The following is a 14,974-nucleotide window of genomic DNA, read 5'->3' as shown; positions in this document are numbered from 1 at the left end:
ATCTGCTGTAATATGCCTGCAAACTCATCATCTGGGGGCTCCTCTCTAGAATGGTACATGGTAACAAAAAAGACAAACATGGGGCGGTCATAGAACGTAAGTATGACGTATCAACTTAAAAAGTAATTGAAATCTTTACTTTGGTGAAGAAAAAATAGCGGGAAAATGCGTTCTTCCGGTGATGAGACCATGCTCAAATTACTGATTATATATTCATGAAAGGATTTCACTTTTAACTCTAATTACCATAGACTTTAATGCAGCCAAATTCTCATTTTTGTTTTGTTAATGAGTTATAATCTTTTACTCACTTTTGGTTCTACATAATCACATGTAGGTGGTCATAACATTTATAAACATGATTTTGCATCCATAAAACATAAGCGCTGCCGTACTTGTATAATTGTTATTGACATTTTAGCACCACTCATTTAACACACAAAAGTACATTCCATAACAGTGTTGTCACAATAAGATAAATAATGCGTCCATTGTCATGTTAAGAGTAAATATATTTCATCTCACCCTGATTGTAATATATGACTCCTTCCCAGTCCTCCGGTTGAATTATCCACAAAAGATGATGTGCCTGTCACGACGGAATGAAGTAAGTTTGAATAAAGAAAAAAAAGAAAAATATTTTTTTACTGATCTTTATCGTTCAATGTATCTCTATGTGTTATTTTAACTTGTAAAGTATAAATAATGCACAAGCATGTAAGCTCTAGCGTCCTTGGATAATATAATCGAATGGTGTTACTTTTGGCATAATGACAACTAAAACAAACAAGACATATATCAATTTAGATTGCGGACCATATTAGACTTGATAAGCTTCACATTATCAATATTTTAACAAGTAACCAAAGATGGAATAGGAGTCATGTAGCATATTGTAGATATCAAAATAGGAGTTGAAAAGGGAAAATGAGATTGGAAAGTTAAGTCTTACCACCCTGAGCTTGTTTTCCAGAATTCACCCAAGGAATGAAACTCCATTGATGTGTCTCTGCTTTCTTCTTCTGCTCTGCTGATCGTATCTCACTTTCTAGTTGAATTTTGGTTCTCAGCTTCCAGGTCTCACGCTCAAGTTGCTCCAAAAGCTGTTCCTTATAGTCATGCTCCTTCTTTAGCTCTTCAACTTGCTGTCTTAGAGTCGTCTCATTTCGTTCTTTCTCCCTTACGGTTTCTATCAAAGTGTCTACGCGTTGTTGCTGAGAGTCGAGTTTCTTCGTCATATCTGCTGCCAATGAGCGCTTCTCTTTCTCAGATCTTGCTCTGTCTTGCTTTCTTCCTTTCTCTAACTCTTTAACTTGTTGTGTCAGCGTCGTCTCATTTCGCTCTTTGTTCTCTACGGTTTCTGTCAAAGTGTTTACATGCTGTTGCTTAGAATCGAGTTTCTTCCTCATTTCTTCTGCCAATGAGCGCTTTGCTTCCTCAGATCTTCCTCTGTCTTTTTCAGCTTTTACTCTGTCTTCCTCTCTTCCTCTCTTTAGCTCCTCAACTTGTTGTGTTAGAGTCGTCTCATTTCGCTCTTTCTCTCCTACGATTTCTGTCAAAGTGTCAACTTGCTGTTGCTTAGACTCGAGTTTCTTCGTCATATCTGCTGCCAATAAGCGCTTCTCTTTCTCCGATCTTGCTCCGTCTTCTTTTCTTCCTTTCTTTAACTCCTCAATGTGTTGTGTTAGAGTCGTCTCATTTCGCTCTTTCTCTCCTACGATTTCTGTCAAAGTGTCAACTTGCTGTTGCTTATACTCGAGTTTCTTCGTCATATCTGCTGCCAATAAGCGCTTCTCTTTCTCCGATCTTGCTCCGTCTTCTTTTCTTCCTTTCTTTAACTCCTCAACTTGTTGTCTTAGAGTCGTCTCATTTCGTTCTTTCTCCCCTACGGTTTGTGTCAAAGTGTCTACATGCTGTTGCTTAGACTCTAGTTTCTTCGTCATTTCTGCTGCCAGTGAGCGCTTCTCTTTCTCAGATCTTCCTCTGTCTTCCTCTCTCCCTTTCTTTAATTCCTGATTTTGCTCTTGGACCTCTGTGAACATCTTCTGATTTTCTTCTTTCGCCTCTTTCACCTCTTTCTTGGTTTTCTCATAGAACAACGTACATCGTGGATTCGTGCACATCTTCTTCAGATCATTAGCTGCTAACGTTCTGTCGCCTTCATAAAGGCATCCACGTAGAAGGTCAAGCAAATGCAACTGGTCGTCATCTGAGAGAGAGCCACCAGGTTTAGGTATTTCGTATATATCAGTGATCCCGAGCTGCTTCAATTTATTTCTCGCTTTGGGGACGTCTCCGTAAGAAAATATAGCAGATGGAGGGACGCGGCCTATTCAATAGAAACATATTCAATGAGTTAAACTCGCCATAACGTCCAAACTCATGATATTTTTATGACATCTACATACCACACCTACGTCACATAATATCCCTTTTTCTTCCGGGGGGGGGGGGGGGGGGGTAACACAAACGAATGGAGAAAATCTGAAAATCTGAAATGCTTCACTCAAAACCCACATCTTCCTTCAGACATTTAAATGCTAACTTTATTGGAGGAGCTCGAGCCTTTGAATGTTTTTGAAACAGATAAATGGCGCCATACAAATGATGTGAGTCATCATCATCATCATCATAAGTGTGTTTTATCAGTATTCTCAGTGGCATATAATTTCCTGCCATATTTAAATTTTAAAAAGAATGGGCAAAATCGAGTGAGAAAAGTAAGGAGGGGGAGAGAGAAATAAGGGTGATAAAGGAAGGAGACTGAAGAGGAGCCGGTATAGGGAGTAAATGAAGTGAGAAATGAGATAGTAATACATTTACAACTATGATGATGTAACTGAAATGTAATATACTTGTGGTAGGAAAATTAGTCGGGACAATCATGTTATAATAAACTGATGATGTTGTTTATGATATTATTTAAATACTACAACTTCAACGGAAAAAAAGGTTGAAACATGATTGGGAAATCTAAAGATCGGTAGTTAGTGAAAATTAATTTATAAATAAATGAATGAAATCAAGACCAAGAATGGCTCGATTCAAATAATATCGGTATTGGTGTAAGCATTGCCATAATTATATTTAACTTTAATCCCCCCATGCCTCGGCTCAAAGTTAGAAACCTGTATCCAGTACGATGAAAATGGATATTTAGCACCAAATTGCATAATATAGTATACAAGCAGATAAGTGGAAGGTATATTTCTACTTTATGCTGTTTCATCCACATATATTGTCAAAGTCGTTTCAGATATATTATTTATGTTTAAATTGTTGACTGTGGATCGTCAGATCATGGCCGTATGTCTCACGTAGATCCATGTTCAGATGATTAAGGTCGACCATGTCAACACGGGAGCGGGTAGATGTTGGGGGAATGGTACATAGTACACACCATGCCTGTTTCAAATGAATTTACAGGATGGTCTCAAAATCCCAAATCTTATAAAATCACCGTGATTATTCGATTGGTTACCAACCGAGGATATGAGATGATATGAGCATGCATATTAACTCTAATAGAAAAAAATGAATCTTGTTCAAGCATTTCAATGGATGGTATGATAATCAAATTAATGGGAAAATAGTGTTATCACATCGGCCTATCATACATATTAACACAAGCCTACACAAGTAGAGGTAAGTAACATGCAATTTACTAAGAAAGGAAAACGTATATAATTTACAAAATGAACGGAAAGGGGGCTTGTAAGAGTCTACGATATCAACGTAATCAGAATTAATGGTATGTAATTAATATGGATAATATAGAAAACTTAGATAACAATACTTGATTTCAAGGTCAAATCATGTACTGTAGCATATTTAACTCTACTCTCAATCTATTTTTCCCTATTTCTTGACTTTGACATAATCCCCTTGATCCCTCTTTTTTGTTTTGAATAAATAATTTGAATTTATTAACAACATAACACAATGTAATACAAAATGTATTCAAGTGGGTAACAAAAATAACATGTCGGATTTATCCATGTACATGGGTTACAAAGAAAAAAAAATATCCATAGTTGAACCATATGTACAAATTAAGTTAATCATATATCATGTCATATCAAACCTGTGAATTAGCTATAACTTAATAATTCGTAGAGATGTGTGGCTAGAATTGAAATTCACCGAGTTCCAATAACGTATAAGTGATTCAAATAAAGGATATTTTTAAACTTAAAAACTTAAAATGTTGTTAAAGGGAGAACCAAAAGTTAGCACGAGTGCTAGTCGGGATAGGTTTTTTCCGAGTTTCTAAAACTGTATGCAAAGTTATATTAACATTTATTTTGTCTCAATATCATATTATTTGATCCTTATGATTCATCTCTGCTTAGGAGTTTAATTCTGAGATTTTGACGAAATGATGATCTTGTTTTTTCTTCTCTTATATTTATGGGCAAATTATTCCACAGCTTTTTGTTTCTTCTTTCCCATCTGTACATATACCATATATTCCTACTAAACCTCTGCACTCAGAGAGCATTAACTCATTGATGTCTCGATTTGGTGTCTTGGGTTTGTCCATATTACATGTGTAGGTCGCCCTCCCATGGATGGGTTGTTCGTGCTCATATGGCATATATTTTAACACACACGGTGGTCCGAATTCACAAAGGAGGTTTGTCGACAAACCTAGGTTTTCGTGCGTCATATGACGCGTTTCGACGCGTTTTTACAAACAAGGTTTGTCAAAAAAAAAAAAAAAAACGCGTCAAAACGCGTCATATGACGTACATAAACCTAGGTTTGTCGACAAAGCTCCTTGTGAATTCGGGCCGGTGAGTTTGTTAGCTCAACCGGTGTGATGGAGATGTGCGCATATTCGGCTATACATGACTGTGTGGTCATCCATGCTGTGGCCGATGCATCGTTGGCCGGGTTAGTTGTTTTCTGAGAGTATTTTGTAAATAGTTTTATATATTCCATATTTGTTGTTGTATTCATGAATCAGTTATCTTTGTCACAGTATATGAGGGGGCCTTAACTTAAGAAGTTGTGCTTCAACCAAGGTCTCCTCGTTTTTCTTTATTCTACATTGTACTGTTATGATTATACTCTATTATATTTTGTCACATGTGTTTTTTGGAAGACAAATAAACTTGATACTTGATACTATATACTTGATTTATTGTATATATTATGTCCCAACTTTCTTAAATTTGACTTCATTGTGTATATGTGGATAGGCCATGTTTTTGTTGTATATCCTTAATTTCTTTCTTTCTCTCTGTTTATGTACAGGGCTTCATGGTTGAACACCATTGTGAATGAGCTACCCTGTTTTTTTTAAATATGTGAATAATGATTAACAAAAATAAATTGCTTGTCGAAATTTGATTATAATATATAAATTGAATAATAGTTGTTCCTCGTTTCTTTTATGTCCTATTCATTACTGATGAAACATCATGTAGCAGGTGTCATTATTGTTAGATACCTACACATGTAATAACAGTGCATATAACACAAAACACCAGATACGTAACCAAAGTTAAACAACCTACATAATGATTCATGCGTTAAAGAATTCTGGCTATTAACATTATTTATTTAATTAATCATTCTTTTAACTAAATACGGTGGTGTAAATCAACGCCTTGTGGTGTATACTGTGTGTATCAACAGTGCAATTTGTATTAATTCAAAATTGTTTAAAGATAAAACTTCATATGTCTTCACTTTATGATCCTACCTACCATTAAGGATTAGTGGCAAACTCACCTGTAATACTCTTTATTATCTCGATCCATTCTGGGTAAAAGACAATATCATCCGGGCTGAAGATATAAATAGAGAAATGCACCGATTCAGATTCGTTATTATTCACGTAGAGATGACGAAAGGGTTAAAGATAATAAAATGATTCTGCAACCCACCCCTTCAAAGGCCACCTCAAAGAAGATAACGTGTATGTATTTGTTATACCCTGCACTTATAATATTTGTTCATAGTGTTCTAACACGTTAACCCTATACGCAAACCTTAAGCATATCACAATGAAATTGTTCTCGCTCCGTGGGTACGCTCCATCGAATGTTTGAAGATGCAATGTTTCTCAGCACCGTAAACATTCTGTGTAGAATAGGCATTGGATGAGTGGGCAGGTGCTTCCATTTATCAATGGATGGGGAAATACTTCTTGCGCCTAAATTACAATAAATAATGTTCAGTAAAGCTTTCAGTTATAACAGGTCTGAAATGCAGTTTCACCCTTCTTTCCGTATTGTATTTAAACGGATGCTACGATCCTTTACATTACACACGCACAACAACAACAACAACATAAATGATAGGCGTATGTTGCATATACACTGCCTTTCAGAGGCGTTAAACGCGAGGACCATTACACATGATTAAGGGGACGGCTAATTCGTTTCTGCCCCTCTTGTAGTACAATGAATATCTTTTATTACTGTGAAAATGGGGGTGTGTGGGGGGGGGGGGGGGGGGGGGGGGGGGGGTAAGAGGTCACTTTTTTTTTTTTTTAGGGTCCAAAAAAAAATCGCAACGACTCAGCCGACCGCTGAATAAGCGGGGGGGGGGGGGGGGGGGGGGGGTAAGAGGACACTTTTTTTTTTTTTTTTTGGTCTCCAAATTTGAAAATTTGACATTTTGCTCCCTTGGGGGTAAAGGTAAGGTCACCTTTTTTAGGTCAACCATGGGAATAATTTTCGGGGTTTCGGGGTGTATGGGGGGTTTACATACATAAAATTACCAAAGAGAGGAGGTGACCCCCCCCCCCCCTGTGTACGCGCCTGATTACTATACCACTAATGCCTTTTTTGGCTCTATAATGTTAAATATTAACATTCTAAATATTCAGTCACTACACTCTCTTGCTAACCAAGTGATGCGGTACTGCGTGTACACTATAAACCCTGTCTCAACAGGTCCCAAAGTCAACATTCGGGGCAAGTGCTAATCTTTACAAAAGGAGGTAGGAACTTGTTTTTCTCCTACCCCTTTTTTTTTCTTGTGTGCAATCTACTCTTATATAATATACGCTTGTACAAACAAAAATAAAAAAGAATATACACTGTTGTTTTATGTAAAATGTGGAATAAACAAAACTTCACAAACTTCAAGACAGGACAATTACACTCACTATTTTGCCCCCCCCCCCCTCGAAAAAAAAAAGTTTGAAATACACACTTTCATGAATCAAAATCTGTTTCTAACTTGGGCGCGACATTCTCGAGCATACTCATAGAAAGAAATATTTACAAAACCTACACACTTTATGCCAAGGCCTTGGAAGTGTGCAGATAGGGGCTTACCGTATGAAGGGGGAAAGGTTTACGCGTATTATTATACATGTAATTCATCTTTAAAAATTGCAGTATATCGATAAGTTTTAAGCGCTCTATTCTAAATCTATTCCTGGCTCCTTGCACCTATGTAAATCGCGTATTAATACATGGAGTATTTCTTATGCGTGTTTAACTGTAATGAAGGGGTAGGGAACAATCAATTTCGCCACCCCTCTCACAACACACAAAGTGTTATATTTAGCTGAAAGCTCTATCTGCTAAGGATGGCATATGCTCAATCTCATTATCATAATTTTGAAGCAGGCTGTGATTTGTGTATGTGTGTATAATTATGTAGTCTTGATTAATATTAATTTCAATACCGTAGAAGCGTGTGAGGGAGTTTTTTTTCTCAAACGGTCGCTACTCTCACTCGCCTTGTAATAAACATTCTTTAAAGTAATAAGATCATAAGTTCTGTAGAGAAAGTGTACTATTAGGAATGAACTGTTCTATATATATGAGATTCGTATTATCTTCTTTGTTTGTGCTTTTTAAAAATTGCTCAAGAAAAGTGTGATTCAAAACCCATTGAGTATTCTTGGCAGTCCTCCTTTTCTTTATTCAACCTTTACCCTACCCTTCTACCTTACCATGCCTAATAAGTGATGAACACATCAATGGATGTACAAATAAGACGACAGCGTATCTTTTTTTTTTAAAGGAAATATACAAACATTGCTGTTTGGAAATATTATGATTTCAGCAAGCAAATACTAGTCTCTCTCTCTCTCTTCTCTCTCTATATCTCCTAACAACTTTGTAATGGGGATAATAGCATAAAAATGAACTTGCTAATGAACATGCTAATTAACATGTTCCTTATCATGTTTATTTTTGTTGTTTTATCAGCATTTGTGTAGAACCTTATTTCTATTGTGCCATACTCTCTTTCTGCTCGTTCCCATGCAATTTCATGATATTTCGATAGGTAAACACGATATAACGAACTTCGAAAAGAGAATTCGAAAAAGGGCCCTGCAATTCTATTCTTATAATAGTATCATATAGTTATTCATATACTAATTTCCTCAGAGTTTGCATTGCGTTCTGAACTGCCGCATTGTCAGCTCTAACAGTGAGTTCCAATAATTTGTTGGACAGGAGCTTGATGGTGATTTATTTCCCTCTTTCGTTAATGTGTAATGCATTTATCGATAGTCATATAACTAACTAAAATGTGTCTCAATAAAACATGAACAAATCTAACAACTCATGTAGTTTTGAGGCTAATAGCTGCATCTTCTTACAGGGACCAAGATCTTGGAAAAATACAGATTTTGTATGAGGTCATGTGACATTCGACTACCTCGAGTCATCCAGAAACGGTGCATGCTACTGCTAATGAAAAATGAATTGACTAATAATTAATTTCTTTGTAAAAACTTGTTTTAAAAGACGAAGCTGATAACAAGTGTGGTATCTTGATATTTTAAAATTGCTCCCCCCCCCCCTCCGCCCAAACTTCACGTTACTATATAAGCGAGTGAGCAAAGAGATTGAACGGTATATTGTTTCATGAATTGTAACCCTAAACAAAAAACACAATTTCTTATGCATTTTACCCATAGAAATATCCCAAGGCACCTCCTACTGATGTCAAAGACGTATAAGTATTGCCATTGGGGGATGAGACCATTTTGTGTATACATTTTGCGAGTGATTGACTCATGGAACCTCCAACTTGGCGCTATTTCATTATTTGAACAAAATCGTAAATGATGAGGTGATGATTGCCCGAAAAATGGAAAGTCGAAATACCCTGCAATCGGACAGAAGACTTTCCAGTTTTTAATTACACTCTCAAAGCGACCATGATTTTGAAAATGATTGTGTTTTAAAACTTAAAAAAGCCGTTTTCCGGTGCACCGTTTGCTTTGTATTCTGGTGCCTATTCTCATTCCGGGAAATGTTTGTTCTACTTTTCTTCCTCTTCTCTTTCTTACCTTTGTACCTCCCTCCATCTTCTGCCTCTCCCGTATTTACACCATTGTTGATAAATGATTAAAACAAAAGTGAGTTCATTTCCTTTCGCTCTTTTTTCTTTCCTTCAGAATGCCACATGTTGTGAAACTTTAAATAACTTCGTCGTTCGAAAAAAAATTATCTTCGAGATTCCCGAAAATTACCTGCTTTTCTGGACCAGTTTAGAGTACCTATATATAGGTACTCTAGACCAGTTCTCGTGATAGCGCCATCACTCGGCCTAATGCGTATAGTCGGCGAATAAAACAATCAATAAAAAAGGTTCCAGAACTCGACTAAGCGTAAATTGGTGTGGGGTCTAAGATGAGCATATTTTGATATTTTTTGTGTGACGCTATTCTACGATGAAGGTGTCTAATTTCCTGTACCAATTAGGCTTTTACGGAACAGATTTCATGAATCCGAAAACTCCCGAACTTGGAAGCTTTGTCAACATGCTTGACGATGCCCTTCGTGTTTGTACTTTTGCTATTTGCTATTCTTTCGCTTTTTTTGCTGAATTAGGTTTGCTAAATCGCGCTTTATTTGCAAGGTGCTATGAAAAAGATCAATTCAGCAACCCACCCAATAAAAATAACTAGCTATAAAGATGTTCTTGAAGTTATTGTTTAATATCGTTTTGTTTTGTGTATGAAGAAATAAGAGGACCTAGTGACTGAGTTTTCTGTTAATTTTTATTACCACATTGTTTGTTTCAGTCCTAATTGATTAATCCTTAATAATTATCGTTTCTTATTATTAATATGCGCATTTATGGAATTTTGATCAAAGCGCTAAAACATGTGTCTTCTATTTTCGTGAATGTTTATTTTCCTCAGATTTCCAATGACGTATTATGTGATTTTGTTTCAGTCAAATATATACGGCTCATGTGAATATGGAGTGCGAAAAAAAAATAATAATACTCACTGAACTAATAGCACCATACATCCAACTTTCCCAGCCATGTCTTGTATCTCTTTTTTAACTTTACCTGGTAAGATGAAGAGAAAACGTGTTTGATACATTGTGCATGATGAACATGTGGGATACTATGAGCAAGACATGTAGGCTACATGCAGAAGTAGAGAGAGAGAGAACAAAGTAGACACGTGTGTGTAGTTCCATAAGTTGCATCCAATATTTCAGAATAAACTAAATAAACACGCATGGATGAATTTTTTGTGCAATACAATTTAAGGAAACCACACAAAATAATATTATGTGATAGCAAAAAAAGTGAACATGATATTTTTAATGTAAAGAATCTTACCTGGGTTCGTCGTGAAATCATACTAAGAAGGGGGAACCAAAATTGTGATAAATATATGGGTATATGTAGGCCTATAAGTATAATGCCATGCAAGAATTTTGTAAGGATTGCAGTGGTCAGTAATGGTACAATTCCAAAACCAAAAATAGAAGCACCCATAACGACATCAACAAAATGAGGATGTTTGAAAAGCCCAAGACATCACTTTCTTTAATGAAATTTGGGCATCTATATATCAACACTGTTTGAGCTATATGATATTGAAATGTATTTGAGTAATTGCTTTTTATGCCCCCTTATTTGTACTCCATACGCTTTTGAGAGAGAAAAGGCTTAGTTATATAAATAGTTGTAGTTCCTTTTTAATAATCCCAATATGGTGATCTGACGATTAACAATGTTCGAAAAACCTGTTTCCAAGATCTACATCCACACGTGTATGTTCATGCATAATACCCTCCTGGTAGTCTCCAAACTAATTACATCAGACAGGTCAGGTATATAGTCACAGTGAAACATACACATCATCTAACTAACAATCGTTTCATATATCTGACATATTAAATCGATCAACGGCTTACAAGGCATTCGTTTGTTTTTATTCCATTCTTTACAACAACAAAAAGATATACGGCGCTCCATGTGATTAATGTGTGCCATGTAATATGAATTATAATGGTTTTATTTGTTACGAGAACGCAAGTGTTCACATAATTTCCCCTTCCAGATGATAAATGTTGGATGATGTCAATAGTTCATGGGTTACTCAGGCGTATGTCCTGGTTTATACCTTCAATATACAAACAATTAAAATGCTCAAGACAACTCCAAAAATAGCAAACACGCCCTAACATTAAAAGCGACTGAATTGTATTACATTGCTAGATAACGTATTCATGATTGCCATTAATTAGTGTAATCTACGAAAGTGAACATAACTTTAAGCACAGTTTGGATAGTCTCGCAATTTTATACCTAACATCCATTTTTTACAATTTTTTGCAAATTTACAAACACGCTAGTTGCGTCTGATTTCCGTTATTTTAGGCAATTGGTCATAAGCGCATGTTCAGAAAGCCAATGATGGAAGGAACAAATAGGAAATGAAATAAATTATTTGTTTAATCCGGCATATGTAGAGTGTTTTGAATTTCTACACATTGCTGGTTTAATGAGGAACAAAGAGCATTGCGTTGCTTTAGTAATACCAAAGACAGAATATGGTCATAAGATTCAACATTTTACCAAAAACATACCTCCGACTTTATGATTAAAGGATAAGGAACAGAAAACATTACATAGTTACAGTTTTATCTTCGGGGCTTAGTTTCATTTGAATTGTTTTCAACAAACAAACACAAATAATCAACGTTGCATTTTCTTTCAATATACAAACCCGCATTGAATGTTTTCGTGATGACAGATATAGAATCAGTCAGATCCTCCTGATCCTCAGTAGATGTTTGTCGAATCTCAGCATGCTTGCTCGGCTTAACGTCTCCATGAAGAGCGCGTCTCAGAGTAGGGACTATGGCGGGCGTATACCCGCACATACCAACGACAAGCTTATCAGGAAACACCACTCGTTCATCATCACAAGATACAGCCTTGCCTGGTTTGTACGACAAGATTTCATGTCGTAATGTAGCTATTCTCGTCTTCAAATCCGCGTTTGAAGAAGCCATTTTGAATGACTACCAGCCTAGCTATGAATAAGTACAACCTAATGCAGTTAATTAAATCAGTATATTCTCGCAAGGCAAATGTTTACTTTTCAAGATATGCCTTGCATAGACCCCAGTGATAATTGGTTCAAAAGGACATCAACTAGTAATCAATGTATGAAATTAGATTACATTATAATTATTAATGCGGTTGTATTTGTATTAGTCGGAGCGAGCTTTTTTGGTAAAGATAGGATTAATAGACCATGCACTTTGTACGTTCAGTGTTTCCGGAGTCATTGCTACATGTGCATTAAAACCCCTGTCAATCTTATAAATTAATCCTTTAAATGAGTTTACAATTCGTTCTGGTGGCCTTTTAAACTGATGCATCCTTTCGTTGTTTTCCTATTACAGTTACATGTATTTGCATTGATCTGACTCGTGATCACTGTCCTGCCCTTTCCCAAGCCCCATTTCCCACATCCATTGTTTAATGTGTTAAAGCATCAGTGTGACGACCACACAAATATAACACATTCAGGGTAATAGGCTAACATATATAACTGATTATATATGAATGAATATTCAATTTAATTAAAATGGTTGATTAATAACATTTCATCGGGGCTACATGTCGAATTGTGGTTTTCCGTTTGTATATGTTGAAGAATATATACAATCATAACACATAGGTACATAAACAACAATGCAACGAGACAACTGCGACTGTGTCTCCTATATGCCTCCGCCCTAAATTCAGTTTAGGAAATGGATAGCTATTCGTTACATATCAGGATGAAATTGGAATGGCTATTGCATATCTGGGGGGTCGTCAACTTGATGTGGTTACCTCACACAAACATCTTGGATTAATATTCTCAAGTGATCTTTCTTGGAGTAAACATATCCAATCTGTGATATCCCGATGTGCACGGTTTTGTGGCTTTGTGCGTCGGATTGTAAACCTCAGAAATACAACCGTCCTTAAACGATTATACTGTACCATATGCAGACATGTCGTTGAATACAACATCCCCGTTTGGCTGCCACACCAAAAGAACCATATCTTAGCTATTGAGGATTCCATGACATTTGCTCCGGCGACAATTGCTCCGCTGTAAATTTCATACACTAAACGAATGGCTAACTTCAACCCTGGATTCAACACTATACCCTACCCTAAACCTAACCCTAAACCTAACATAAAACCCTATTGAAACCCTAACCCTAACCCTACATCTTAGACGAAATAAAGCCCGGAGCAATTGTCGCAGGAGCAAATGTCGTGTCACCCTATTGAGGCTATTCAAAGACGATTTACTTGTTCTTGTTTTCCATACCACATTTCTAACACTCTTACATACGAACAACATCTGGAGAAGTTAGATTTACTACTCCGATGAGTGAAGATGACAAGCATTGATATGTCTGTTTTCGTTGCTATTTTTCGATTTTGTAGGACCAATCATTTCTTCAGTTACCTCACTTTCACTTTTGAATCAGACTAACATTATGTTTACATTACCGATGGCTTGGGCTTTGTCAGTATTATTGCACGTTACAGTTTGGATGTACATATAAATCCCTAAAAGTTCGATGTGCTTTCATGGTGAATGCAATGGTTAGACTGAATTAAACTGATTGTTCCTCGATTCATAATATTTTCTGGCATGATCTTACAATATTGATACAAAAAATAGCTTCCGCATACTAAAAACCCAGTTACCTTCACGAATTGAAACGTTTTCAAATTGAAAAGGGATGTAATTTCCACTGTAAACACTTTTGATTATTGCTACAATTTACTGTTGCTTCAGTTGTTTAATTTTGTGCACTTTTAAGAGACTTGATCAGACATTCTAATAATTATAATGACAACTGAATCAAACAGTTTCATTGTGAGTCCCTAACCACCAGACTCTCTGGTGAGAGATTAATCGTAGGTGCATGATGTTGATGATGATGGTGAAAATGACGATGATGATGATGATGATGATGATGATGAAAGCCATTTTCATATATCTCGTATCTTGTCTTCCCTATGAGCATTTTGCAGGGAGTAGAGATGGTGTACATATTACATCGTGTAATCTATCCTTGCGCGTGGAGGTGTCGTGGTCTAGTGGATACGTCACCGGACTGTTGAACAAATGTTCGCGACACTAATATCCATTGGCAGTATATTATTCTACATTTGTCACAATCGACCCAGGAGAAGTTAATGGTTACCTGAAATGAATTCATTCTTTGAAACACTAGAGCGCCAAAATGGCAGCCGTACTGGAGTCGGGGTAATAACTTTGGAGCGCCGATAGGGTCACGTCTGACATACATGAGTGATATACAAGAACCGACTATCGTTAATATTATTATTAGTATTATTATTATCATTATTATAACTCTTGTTATTATTATTGTTATTATTACTACTACTGCTACTAGAACCAATATCACTATTATCATAATTATCTCCTCATTTAACGCCATTGAAAATACAAGCATGATGTGCTACTTCACGAACGCTGTATGGCATAGTTTGTTTGATATTTCAACATGTCAGTCGAGTAACCGTGGTTACGTGGTCCATACTGTGACTCTTGATACAGCATCACGAGGGTTGAAAGAGATGCTGCGAATCACCACACCCATGTTGTTTCCCCATCAAAATAAATAACATAACATACTAAACTAACTTTTTAGCATAAAGCGGACCCGTATGCCTCTTGGCGCAGAGAGAAATC

General features: G+C 36.4%; 1 protein-coding gene across 1 annotated transcript; it reads right to left on the bottom strand.

The window, feature by feature from the left end:
• Positions 1 to 460: 460 nt before the first annotated feature.
• Positions 461 to 12,251, bottom strand: LOC115929110 (vicilin-like seed storage protein At2g18540). The gene is made up of 3 exons (XM_030997311.1): positions 11,963 to 12,251; positions 953 to 2,329; positions 461 to 589 (listed from the first exon to the last, which is right to left on the bottom strand). Exons 1-3 carry the CDS (start codon positions 12,249 to 12,251, stop codon positions 522 to 524), a joined length of 1,734 nt encoding a protein of 577 aa, XP_030853171.1. The 3' UTR covers positions 461 to 521.
• Between the last annotated feature and the right edge of the window lie 2,723 nt (positions 12,252 to 14,974).

The sequence above is a fragment of the Strongylocentrotus purpuratus genome, unplaced genomic scaffold (assembly GCF_000002235.5).
Source record: "Strongylocentrotus purpuratus isolate Spur 01 unplaced genomic scaffold, Spur_5.0 spur5_scaffold_4, whole genome shotgun sequence".
Classification (NCBI taxonomy): domain Eukaryota; kingdom Metazoa; phylum Echinodermata; class Echinoidea; order Camarodonta; family Strongylocentrotidae; genus Strongylocentrotus; species Strongylocentrotus purpuratus.
The sequence above is the reverse complement of the archived record's forward strand: the minus strand, read 5'-3'. Positions and strand labels throughout refer to the sequence as shown.